The following is a 13,112-nucleotide window of genomic DNA, read 5'->3' as shown; positions in this document are numbered from 1 at the left end:
AGACCCTTCTCTTCTCTTGGCCCATTAAAACGGCCGCCTTCATCTCCTTGTGTACTTTAATTACAGCCATCTTGTCCTGTCTCTGATCTGGACTTTGGAGGAAGTAGGTGCCCAAATACCACATTCTTCCTTCGGTTCATTAAAAATAAAATAGTGATGGGTTTCAAATATTTGAAGCATTTTAATACGGATAAAAAAGATTTATAGAGTTTTACTCCCTTTAGTAATGGAGTATTTCATGTTAGTCACAGAAAAATGTACAAGAACATTTTCACTGAAGCACAGGGTCAATAGGTTGATTGCAACATCTGTGATGTTAATTGTAGAGTTGGGTAGTGTAGAACGACTGAAACACAATCAAATTGCTCTCAGATTGGCAAAATGCTTAATTATGGTAATATACAGTGTCCACCTTCAGACCCTGAACAAGTGGGAGGCTAACCTAGTTTTGTAGAGCACTTCCCTTCCAGTGCATTTCCATTACTTTAATACATCTCACCCATCCATCTATTCCACTGTTTCAGCATCTTGCTCAAAGACACTTCAAAACTGCTGACTGGTGCCAAATATCTGACCTTTCAGTATCAGGACAGTCTCCCCGAGCCCCGAGTCACCCTTCCTGGTGACATTTAACACGGCGAGTGAGAGAGCAGAGGGGGTCAGAGGAAACACAACCAGCTGGGGCGGAGCATAACAAAAACTGTCTCATACGTGTTTCACTTCCTGATGATGGCCTGTCGACGCTGGGGTTTTTGGAATAGGAATCGCTAATCAGCTTAGTGTTTCAGAATCCCTATCGGCAAAACATTATGCTTGAGTATCCCGGGACAGCCTTGCCCTTATTTAGAAGGCTTTGCCTGCGCAGACAATGGTAAAATACTATTTGGAGACAGACGGATTTCTTTATACCTGGGTAAGGTTTTACCTGAATCAAGTTTAAGGTTGGCTAATTGTGCTGTTACAAAAAAGCATTTTTCTTGAATGCACAAAAAAATCCATCTTTGTTGCACATATATCTCTCACATACACACAGAAGAAAAGAAATGTGATGACAGCTGATGAATGAGTCAACCTTAAATTCAAAAGAACACATCCAGTGATGTATTTGTCCTTCTCTCAGGATAAACAGCCAGATACATGTGTCTGGTTTCTATTCAAGGAGAGTCTTATTTAGCCTTTTCCCACTGACACCCCAGGCCTATAAGAAACTCGCACTACAACTCGCATGTGTCTTATACTCAGACATCTTGTCTTGAGGTAGAAAAATACACTTTTGCGGTAAGCAAGTTTTATATCACATGCCATTACACTATCATAGCCAGTCAAACACCACGCAGGCTGGAAAACATCCAATGTCACAGCCAAGGAGAAATACAGTACGTATATGTAGGCCTAACTGTGATGCCCTTGCTCCATACATTTTACAACAACACAGATTGTTGTGACAATTAAAATGACAGGTCCACATGTATACATGAAAATGCCAATAACGACTCTTAAAAAAATTAAACAATTTTACCTGAATTATTAAGCCAGAGGAAAACATCCTCAATAATAAGCTTAATTATTCACTAATAACACAAGCTAATATGCAGTCAATATAGGTTTATTTTTGCCCAAATTTGATTTAATTGTATAAGTTGAAGGAAGCCATATGAGGCCCATCTAATAAGATCAAGATCATAAAGACAATATGACAAGTGTGTGTACTTTTCAATAGTGTGTAGGCTACAGTAATGTTTTTGGCAAAATAAGTCAATGCAAACAGTTCACTGGAACTTCTGAGAAAGTGGTCATCTGATATAAAAAAAAAAACAATCAATTAGATTTTTTTTCAATTTCACTAATTGTTTAAAATGTTTGTATGACAATCCTTTTAAAATCCTAAACGCAAGGATGAAAGAAATGAAATCAAGACCCTCCATGTAGCCATGAATCAGATATGGCCGATAAACTCAAGGCCACTAACCACAGAGAGGAATTTGTAGGCCAATAAAAGAGTGCCCATGGACTTTCTCTGTGCAGTTCTGTAGCTGAAGTTTGTCACTAGAATATGCGTCACTATTACATTCAAACATATAAATAATTGATCGTTTGAGAATTGCTCCAGAACTTTTACTATTAATCAAAATCAATTCAAATAAAATTACGTATCCCTTGTATGTTCAAGTATATCAAAGACGAGTAAGAAAATCAATATGTTCGCCTGTAAAATGATGTGAAGTGAAGGCCTCATTATTAACCCTAATCAATGATAAATGATGCCTTCTGAGCACAAGTTTCCTCAAATAAAGAAGAAACCACTAAAGGGCTCCAAGTAGCCTATGTATCACATCTGGATAGCATCTGCCTGAGATAGGTGAATTGGTCGAGTAAAATATTGTGTTGTCTGTGTGTTGTTCCATAACACGGCAGAGTGCATCTCCTCCTGAGTTCATATTCTGAAACTAAAGACTATAATTCACCTGAACTGTGCTGTGGCAATGAGAATAAATTAAATCAATGACCTAATAAGAAAATCACAAGGATGTGTATAAAGCATGTGAAGCCAATTGATTACAATGTTTTATTTGGCAAAATGTAAAATTTCAACGTGAATGAGTAAGATAAGTGATGTAGGTGCTGAATAAAAAAAAATGAATGGGAAGCTCTTGGGCTGATGATGCCCTTATAAATGATAAACACATTGGAGAGAACAAAACAACTCTGTGAAAAGGGGTCGATGTTCACGTGACGCTCAATTCTTAAGCTTGTGTTGTTATGGCATGTGGGCTGTAGGGTGACTAAATTTACCTGAAATCACTGTACGGGTGAATTATCCAAAATCCGGCGGATTTAACCCGCTCTTGTTCCCGTTCAACCGCCTTCTCACTTCCAAACATCCTCAGGGAGAACTTGTTGACCCCGGGTTGAAGCATTGCCCCAAACTGTCTGTGTATGAAGCCGGCTTGATATAACCGCTCGTCGTCCGGCAGAATTTGATCAACGCCGTCCAACTTTATAAAACCTGACTGCTGGTCTGGGGAGTTTTTTTGGGTACCGCCGCCACCGCTGGCCCCTTGCGCGCCCTGATCAGGCGGCCCGTCGCCGATGGCTCCGGGGGGGCTCTCCTCGCTCGGGGTGACGTCCCCCTCGGTGATGAGGCGCCTCTCCTCCACCGGGTCAGAGTCGTGCACATGGCGACTTGTGATGGACGAGAGGCTGCCTCGAAATCTCCGACAGTCTCCGTTTGAGCTGGTCTTCATCGGTCTCCCTATGTCCGTCTCCATGATCACGGACTCCCCACTTTTGGTCTCCCCGATGCCTTTGCAGCTTCCCCCAGAGGTCGGCGACGGTGACGGCAGAGGCTTCATCCTGAGACTCTTCCTCCGGGTGTCCTTGTCTGCGTCTTCTCCCTCGCCCATTATAGACGCTTTCTGTCCAATGTGCTGTGGCAAACTGTAGAGCCTTTTACGCATGGAGGAGTGTAACCTGTCCATTATGACACCGAGACTCAGTGGGGGGAATTATAAATGAATCCAGATTGTTAGGCTGTATAGTAACGAGTATTGCCAGCAGCCCCGCGTTCCCTATCCGTTTGTGAGAGCGATCAGTCTGGAGCTAATCTGAATCCCTGAAAGCCTGCTACACATGACATGGACCGCCGCCGCTTCTTACTGAGCCAGATGAGAGACACTCTCTCTCATAATTAGACTACCTGACAGTTTGCATATGTCCTCACGCGCAGCCTGGGCAGTCCGCTTGGCCGCTGCGTCCCCGATGCTCATCTTTGTGCCGCTCCGACATTGTGCGCAAAAAGTGGGAAAAAACTGCTTGAAAGTCACCTTAGCGTGACATGTGAGGGACGTGCCGACGGACGGTGATATGGAGACGAGGAAAGGTCACGCACGACGGAGGATGCTCTTTTCACCACAAGTCTTGCCAGCTGCCACCAAACAACGCGACACAATCATGCAAAAAAAAAAAAAAAAAAAAAAAAATACAGTAGAGCATTCCGGCGACCGCTGACATCACTGATCCATAGTCACGGTGCGTTTTGGCGAATTGTGAATATTCATGATGCTGATCTATTGGGTTGCCATAGGAGCGAGAACTGCAAATAAGCACAGCCCACCTTGTTTAAAGGGGAACGCTCTTCCCCATTCTTAAATCGCTCTCCCGTTCTCCCAACTTAAGGCTACAGGTAGGTAATGCAAACCCCATTGTTCAGCCCCGGTGTGGGCTTCACGTGGAAAAACCAAATAGCCCGTTTGCCGTCCCTGTTATCGGTCTGATGCGCTGCGTAATTTGCACACACGCGTGTACGCTTGAAGCTAGAAGAGGCTCGTCTATAATTTGGCAAAAGACGCGTGACCTCTGAAGTAATGCATCTAAATAAGTGGGCTACAAGCATATACACATGTAATGTGATTTAATGTGTTAAGGATTTATAATTTACAATATCCCTCTTACAGATGGTGCCACGAGATGCACGCCACAGATATAATGAATAAATTAGTGTGTTTTCGAAATGTGCAATGAATTTTATTCCATGTCTAGGTTGATGACAAGCAGAAATGCAATGATATATATGTTTTCAAATATAATAATGCAATAAGATATATAATTAACGGTTATGATTTGTAATGGCCATTAATTATATATATATCATTTTTGCATGATATAATTTTGGCGCCCCAATCAAAAGTGAATGAACTGAATCATAGCCAGAAACATTTTGCACCCAATGAAAATCTTCCCAGTTGTCAAATGATGTACATTGTAAGCAGCCCCTTTCCAGAGTTTTATTAATGAAACCACGTATTGGCTGCAATTTCAAGACATACAAAATACTATGGGTTTGCAAAAGTTAACCAGCCCAAATCATTTAAATATTTCAGGGTCCTTGATAACAAAGAGGACACCAAGGGTGCTTGTAGTCAGCAACATCAAGTAGCTCAAATGGCATTGTCCTAAAAAATACAGCATCAGTCAAGTAATAAATGTGAAAGTGCCAAAAGTGGATCACTGAAGGAGATGACATTTGATTAAAGTCACACTAATCATCAAACATTGGTGTTCAAATAATTCAAACAACTTCTGTATTATCCAATTTTTTTAAAGCCGTTAGATCATAGAATTATGACAAATGTTTGGGGGAAATATTGTTTAGGGCATGTGTGAGTGATCAAACGTTTAAATGTATTCAGTTTGTTTGAATTATTTGAGAGCCATCATCCCCTTTCTTCCCATCTCCTATATGATGTAGCCTACCTGTGCTGTGCCATTCTGGTTGTTAGACAGGTGAGCAGCTGGATCAGAGAAGAACAAAATAGAGAGGCGAGATGAGACTGGAGGTTGAAAGCCAAACTACATCTACAGCCCATATATCTGCTGATTGCAGATGCAGTATATAATAATAATAATAATAATAATAATAATAATAATAATAATAATAATAAAACAATACAATATGGAAATAAAATACACAACATATACAAAAAGACAGATTAAATACAAGCGATAATATTAGAAATGATATTTCAGACATTAAGTAACAAGAAATTGCATAACTGACATTCCAAACTAGGTTTAAGTTAATTTAAGAAACAGTGTCAGCTGAGTTTGTGCACCAGAGAGCACAAGTTGATTTATTATTATTTATTTTTTTAATGTAAAATGTACAATACAGAACTGGTTACCATCTTCCATCCATATACATCCACCTGTTATCATGCGTTCCACAGTTATGTCGCATGTTGTGACATGAGTCAGCTCTATTTGCTGAAGAGGGGCAAATTTGCATGAAAGTTTTAAAAGACCGACGTTGAAATACACAATCACAGTAGCCTAATGTTTACATTAACATAACAATACATTTTATTTATTTACCTAAGAAACACATGTTGTCACCCCAGTTCATAAGAGACACGTGCATCTATATATAAGTCCATCTATCCATTAATCCAGAGCATTCGTTTCCTGCCGCCGAGAAAAATAATGTTTTCACTTATAGACATTTTTGGTCAACAGGCGTTTGGTCGCGCCGCTCGCTAACACGCTAACACGCCAGAAAAGTACAAATAACTCTCTTAACGTTACTGGAAATGGCCACCAGTCCGAAATGGAGGTTAAAACGCTACGGGCGTTTTCTTCCAGGCTCTACAGGGAAGGGACCGTGGAAGGTAACTGGGAAGTGATTCAACCGCGTCATGCTAGCTAGCTAGCCAAGATTGGCTTTCGGTCAAGCTAACGTTAGCGTCTCGTTACACAGGCTGACATTAGCTGACTGATAGTTAGTCAAAGCTCGGCACCTAACATAAACCGGTTGGCCAATTAAAACATTAAGTCAAGCACACTTAAACGGACTCATGTACTAAGAGTGTTTTTTTCCTTCGGACCTACCAGCCAGGTAGGACGCACGGCCCAGTTTGTGACTCCCATGTGCGTCATTGCACCCAAGTCACGGGCTTAATTTATTGGCCATTTTCTGAAATCCTGAACCTTTGGTGTCATTTCAAACCCTCAGAATATTATTTAAAGGGAGACACCCCAGGTGAACAGGGTACACCACTTTACCGGGCTACTAAAACGTAACGAGTTGATTATTTAACGTGACAGTAAGATAATTTTCTGAACATTAATATTTTGAATCACTTTATGTTAATCAGGCTATGAATGATATGAACAAAGCCCTTTGTCATAACCTTCAGAATATAGATTAAAATGAAACTGCAAAGTTTGGTGTATGCAGGCGCTTCTGAAGGAAATATACGTGGCCCAGTGTGAGAAAAAATACCTTTAAAAAGATATGGATTTAAAACTACATAATTTTGTAAGACACTATGCAGAATAGGGTAAAAATAGGGTTATAAATAACCCTGAAACCCCAACAGTTTATGACTTGCAAGTTCTGAAATTCTATGTTTAAATATGCACACAAGGCAACTAATGCCAACTTCTGGTGTATTAAGGACAAATCACAGGCATGAAAATCCAAGTTGTTTTTGGGGATGGTCTACTAGTCTGAAAGATGACATGTTATAGAATAGCCCAAAAATAAAAAAAATGACCCAAGATTCACTGGTTGAGTGCAAACGTAAAATGATCAAACATAATTTTTAGGATGTTGCCATTTGAATGTAGTAGCCTACCTATTTTAACCATTTGTTAATTTGTCTCTCTTTTGTTGTATGAGAAGTTAATGATTAAGTGTTTCAAATCGATGACCTGAAAATGCTTTATTTTGCCTGAGTAACAATCAGAAAAGTTAAGTTATTCACTCAAATTATATCAAAATTAGAAACGCAGCTTTCACTGCATACCGCTTTAATTTGGGAAGCTGTAAAAAATAATTTAGAGCCTTTTCACTTTGTGTTTGAGATAATTCATGTTGACTGATAAGACCTTTGTGTGAAGCATTTCTGCAGTGATTCCCAGCCCCGTTTTAAAATTAGTTTTGGTACTTGCATGGCGGCTGATACAAAAAAAAAAAAAAAAAAACCTCACATGCAGTGCAAAAAACAAAAAACAAAAAAACATCTTGATTGAAAATACAGCAGTAGCTTATTAAAACAATGAAAGTGATAGCATCAGTAGCAGTGTTGGCCTTTTTTCAAACATCAGGCATTTTGATTTCTCCAAAAAGAAAAAGTACTACTGTTACTAATAACCTTAATGGTGGCTCTGTTTTATTCAAGTGTCCCAGTAAGCAATGATTGTAAGCTAGTATGCTCAAAACTGGTCAGAAAAACGAATTATTCACTATATTTTTGCACCAGCTAATATTTGCTTCTCTTCATCAGGTATTTGAGGCAAATGCCCAAAAAAAAGACATGTTCATCACAATTGTGGAATCTGGATATTTGCTGGTATTGCAAGGACAGGAAAGCTTGGTAAGACTTTGGCATAATTTAACATTTTTGTTTTGTTAACCATGCATGTTCCCATATGATATGGTATACTGCATGTTTAGACCCAGCCTTATGAGTGTGCTTGTTGGGCTATTCTTTTAATTAACTTGTTCCTTTACACCTTTCAGAAAGTTAAGATGGCATTTAATATCATACATTTGATTCCAGTTCTAGGTGTGGTCGGGTATTGTGTCACGATTTGAGAAAAGAAGCTTTGCAGCAGGTGCTTTTTGCTGATTTAAGGACAAATGTATAACTTACAGGATGCAGTCCAAAAACAGGCAGTCAAAAGAGATATAACACTAAACCACTGGTCCTCGCGAAACCTCTCATAAGGAAAGAGGGTGAACGGACACACTGACTACAGTATATACACAAGAAGAGCAACGTGATATCACACAGAAAACACACAAGACAGGAAGTAAAACAGACCAGGAAACAAAACAAAACAGAACAGGAAACAGACTAAACACAAATAACAACAACTAACAACATGAGACAAGCTCATAAAACCTGTAAAATTCGTCTCTGGACTGTAGCAGGAACACTGTGTTGCATAGGTGTTGCAGTGTACCTGTACTTGAAGCTCTGCAAAAATAAATTGCTTGAAATCATTTAAGGCTGCAGCTGTGATTGTCATGCTCTGACACTAGCAATCTGTAGTATGTCACAGTTGTTATTAGTGGTTGTCCTCCCCCACATGGAGGGAGCATTTAATATGAATTATATGAATAATTAGTGATGCAGCTCCAAAATGTAATTCCTGGATGGGACACAACTTCCCTGCCACTCATTTCAAAGTGTCAACATGTATCACGTGCCATTACATTGTAGCTTTTGTGTTTACTTGTATTACCTCTAATTTATATGCCTCATAAAACAAATACTTGACATTTATTGCCCTGTGCGAACATTGGTTTGTTCCAACTTTGGCAAAGCAGAGTGACTGTGGCTCAGAGGTAGAGTGAGTCGTCCTTCAATCAGAAGATTGGCGGTTCGAATCTTGGCTCCTCTAGTCTGCATGCCGAAGTATCCTTGGGCAAGATACTGAACCCCCAATTGCCCCCTGCGTGTGAATGTGTATGAATGAGTTAGATCCTGATGTGCCATCAGTGTATGAATGTGTGTGTGAAAGGCTAAAAGTGACTTAAGTATGTGAAGCTCCTTGAGTAGCTAGTAAGCTAGAAAAGCACTATATATATGCAGGTCCATTTACACCTTATTCCACAAGTGGGCGAATACCAGTTGTGGATCAGGGCAAGTAAGAAATGACTAAAGTCACCACCAACAACTTTTTCCACGGGTAACCCTTATAGATAGGTGTGTTACCCTGCATCAACAAGGTACATAGTATAAGTGGAAAAATAATCTATGGCTTTAACCAATTATTGTGGCCTTTTGGACATAAAAAGTTAACTTCCTGCCCTGGAGACAACAGATATTTGAGGGACTACTCAATGTCTCATTAATGGAGTTCTGGCAGGTGACACAGCTATCTTGCCAGGCTGTCGAGCCAGACAGATATTCAGGTCAGACTGCAGAGAGCTTTCACTGAGGATGATAGACTGGTCTATTAGATTGGTGCAGTGAATGCTCAGGGAGCTTCAATACAGAGCGCTTAGGCCTATAGGCTACATGATAAGGTCTGAAGGAAACTTTTTGGAATTGATTTGAACAAAACTGAAATTAGAGGGAATCAATGGGTCACTGAGGAGCTCCAATGCTTTCGTCGATTCCTGACTTCACAGGCATCACCCAACAAAGTCAAATCAATCATCTTGTAAATGTATATACTGTATGTATCCGGCATTCATTTTTACTGACTGTGCAACAGATGGTGACTATACAACAACATGTAGCAACATGTAATTTCGGTGGCAACATGTAGTTCCCCTAGAGCAGATTGAGCACTCTGTGTCATCGTTTTTGGAACATTACTGGATGGAACGGCATCCTTCGAAAATATATTCCCTCATTTGGTGTTTTGATGGTTGTTGCGAGCACTGGTCCAAAATCTCCCATATGTCTTCAACTGGCCATAAAATATGATTCACATCATTTCCATACTCATCAAACCATTTGGTGACCCCTTGTACCTTGTATGGAAAAAGCTACATGTGTTTTTCTACACACACTTATTCCGATTTTTCCTTTTCCTTTTTTTTAAATGCAAACTGTACAATTGGTCACCGAGTTTACATTTGAATGGGAATTGAAATCCAATAATGGGTTTCCCTATCATTCACAAAAGACACAAGTATGTCTTGATTACATATTTATTTGTTTATTTCCACAATTTACAATAACCAGATATATATTTATTGCACTTGAAACCTGATACACTGGCTCACTATTACTAGATTTCTAACCATGACACTGCTTTCGGTTTCAAAAATGTGTATTATTAACACTGGATGTGGAATGATGGTGCTACAGCACGGTAGAGCACCTACTCCCTGGCGCAGGGCCAATGTTCAAAGGAAAACACTGTTGATACATTTACCTATTTTCAAAGTCTGAACACATGTATTTAAAAAGCACATTTAATGAAATAGTCTGATCACAATCAGCTGTTGTTTTATACATATGCTTGTTTGATTCCCTGTATGAAGAAGCTTTTCATAAACCTCAAAGCTGAGGCTTGGAGGTTATTGAGTAAATAGAGACCCCTGCAGACAGTTGTAGGTAACTATCTTTTTTCAGTCAGCTTGATGAAAGTATGCTCTGTTTTCTTAATTAACTTAATCCATTATTTTCTATGAGTGAATGAGTATAAACTGCATTTATTTGGAATTGTACAAAAGAAGAAGATTTCACATTCTTAAAATTGCAGAAAGGGGTTATCCATGAGTTAATATAGCTTATGGATAAAACTGTTCCCTGTCCTGACTGCTGAAGACATTTTTTCTCGTCTTTTGTCTCAGGATACAATCCCATTGCACCTTGGATCCGATTTTCTCAAAGCACACCAGAAATCTGATAACTTGATGTTTCGATTTACTGTGAAGGTGAGTCGTGAGATGCATTGCAATCCCACAATCTGTAGTATTTTCTCAAGGTCTGTCCTAGTACCCAAATTACCTTGCAAGATCATTGCATTCATTAAATGATAAGAAATTAAGTGGGAAATCTAGTAGTATTCTAGGTTTGGATATCTTTTTCTTTTTTTTTAAATAGTAATTATTTCGATACTTTAATGAATGGCCTTGCCTGAACATTACATGTGTCATTCTCTTTCTATACAAACCCCCCTTAATGTTTAACTTAATGATATGTTGATAACAAAAACATACACACCAGAATGATTATATTTGTGGATTTCCACAGGGTGAGAGTCGCATGATGAGGATGCAGTTTGATGGAAGTAGCAGGGCAGAGGCAATAAAGGAGTGTTCAAGCGCTGTGGAAAAACTGACGGAGTACATGTCTGTCACCACTCTGGGTGCCGCCCCATTGCTGCCTAATCAGCCCCCTGCTGAGGTTTCTGCACCAGTGATTCAGGTTGTCCACTTTACAATTTAATAAATACAATTTCTATTCTATAATTTCTACTAATATTCTATTTTCTCTGCCAGCACTGATGCTTAGATTACTTGTTTTTACATTTAAAATGTGTTGCCACGAGAAATCCCCAAAAGGGGCCTGTGACATAGGTGGCAATTTGAAGTTTAGTACAGTTTATTGCTGTACAGTATCAAAGATCTACTGATTTTTACTTCCTGGTTTAGACTGAGTTTGGTAGAAATGAGACACTGATCTCATGTCACCATTTATTGTAAAGTATTTAGTACAATTTAGAAATAATATAAGCGTAATTAATTTTTTTAATTTTTATTTTTTTGAGGTTTGATAATCCGCACTGATTCCTTAATCAGCAGTAATGTGCTACAGACTGTGGTCAGTTTCATCAGCAGGGGTGAATATTATCCACACTAGATGGCGCTATTTACAATACTGTCTTATTGTTAGAGGTGACATTATAGCTACTGTAGGTGGACTCATATATTGAGTATATAATGTAGATGAATCATTATCCAATCATAATACAATATGGTGTAGAATATAGTGTGTCCCACCCCAAACACATGCACAGACAGTAAAGTACAACGATAATATAATTAATTTATAAATACAAGCATTTTTAAAATCACAGAGAAAATGAAATCCTATTGCCTTTAACAGTCAAATTGTTGATTCGGTCAATTGTTGATTGAAAAACAAACATGTTTTACCTTAAACTTAAAAAAAACAACAACCACATTATAATATGCCCTCAAAGCATTTCACCAGTTGAAGTTCTACTTCAGTGCGAATGACACACTACGCACTTGTTTGTGCTCTATTATACAATTGTTCTTCATTTCAGTAGCAGCCTTTCTTTTTTGTTTTACTTTCAAACTTGAAAACACTCAAGAGCATACGGTTAACTAGTAATCGGGTTCTGAGTAAAAGTAAGGTGGTTTACAACGTTTAACATGAAGGACAGAGAAACGACCGGACTCTGCCTTGGTTTTGAATGTGACCTTTCGTGAACAAACACACTGAAGGAGTTCACAGTGTAGATGAAAGGCCTTTTGAAGGATGGATGCGTTTCAATTAGTAATGAAGCCATTGATTGGCCTCTTAACCCTGTGGAGTCATGCTGTGTTCATCAAATCTTTTTTCTTCTTTTGTTTCAGGGAAAGGCCATGGGAGCAGAGCCTGAGGTTGTCCAAGGACCATTGTCCATCAAGCGTCTTGCCCAGGTAGTGATTGTTAAGTTAAAAGTGAGAGCTAACAACATCCAATGTACAACATATTAATTGTAATTTTGTGTTAGATTGAACTGAAGTGCACTTTGATTTTCGTGACAGCCTGCTCAGTTCATTTACTTTCTAACATTATAAACATGACATGATAGAACAATTAATTGAGAAGCCGTTCTCATTTCACTCATTTCAAGTATTTGTTGGACCTTCCACAGCACTTCTTGGAGGAGACTGCTCTGACTCTGCCTCAAGTGTATCACCACAGTTCTTTGGCACACGGTGACTTGGAGCCCATCCTGCGTGTTTGCCTGCTGGATCCCAGCTTTCTTGCCTTTGTGGAGAAAATGGAGGGGGAGCTGAGGAAACTGCTTCAAGAGTGAATAATCTCTACAACAGCTGAAGGCAGAAAGGTCAATTCATTGTGATGTGTTTTTCGTATACAGTTTGTGTAGGCAGTGTGTCGTGGTGGTGG

At 39.2% G+C, this 13,112-nt stretch overlaps 2 protein-coding genes across 2 annotated transcripts in view; one reads left to right on the top strand and one right to left on the bottom strand.

Moving 5' to 3' along the window:
• hcn4 (hyperpolarization activated cyclic nucleotide-gated potassium channel 4) overlaps positions 1 to 4,154 on the bottom strand; it is a 54,499-nt gene extending 50,345 nt beyond the window's left edge. The window contains exon 1 of the mRNA XM_084021609.1: positions 2,794 to 4,154. Coding sequence (XP_083877735.1) covers positions 2,794 to 3,479 — 686 coding nt within the window. The 5' untranslated portion in view covers positions 3,480 to 4,154. The remainder of the gene's footprint in view (positions 1 to 2,793) is intronic.
• A 1,869-nt stretch (positions 4,155 to 6,023) lies between these two features.
• rec114 (REC114 meiotic recombination protein) lies at positions 6,024 to 13,106 on the top strand. Its single transcript, XM_084039127.1, has 6 exons — positions 6,024 to 6,164; positions 7,785 to 7,874; positions 10,817 to 10,900; positions 11,220 to 11,393; positions 12,572 to 12,637; positions 12,856 to 13,106. The coding sequence occupies exons 1-6, from the start codon at positions 6,087 to 6,089 to the stop codon at positions 13,018 to 13,020; spliced, it is 657 nt and encodes a 218-aa protein (XP_083895253.1). The 5' UTR covers positions 6,024 to 6,086; the 3' UTR covers positions 13,021 to 13,106.
• Positions 13,107 to 13,112: the final 6 nt, after the last annotated feature.

The sequence above is a fragment of the Eutrigla gurnardus genome (genome assembly GCF_963514095.1).
Source record: "Eutrigla gurnardus genome assembly, chromosome: 1".
Lineage (NCBI taxonomy): Eukaryota > Metazoa > Chordata > Actinopteri > Perciformes > Triglidae > Eutrigla > Eutrigla gurnardus.
The sequence above is the reverse complement of the archived record's forward strand: the minus strand, read 5'-3'. Positions and strand labels throughout refer to the sequence as shown.

What these genes read in the sequence shown, in the direction of transcription:
- rec114 (XM_084039127.1), top strand. Translation starts at nt 6,087, where the DNA reads ATGGCCACCAGTCCGAAATGGAGGTTAAAACGCTACGGGCGTTTTCTT. An exon ending in TGTTTCGATTTACTGTGAAG is followed by an intron (nt 10,901 to 11,219) that starts GTGAGTCGTGAG and finishes GGATTTCCACAG; the next exon opens with GGTGAGAGTCGCATGATGAG. An exon ending in TTTCTGCACCAGTGATTCAG is followed by an intron (nt 11,394 to 12,571) that starts GTTGTCCACTTT and finishes CTTTTGTTTCAG; the next exon opens with GGAAAGGCCATGGGAGCAGA.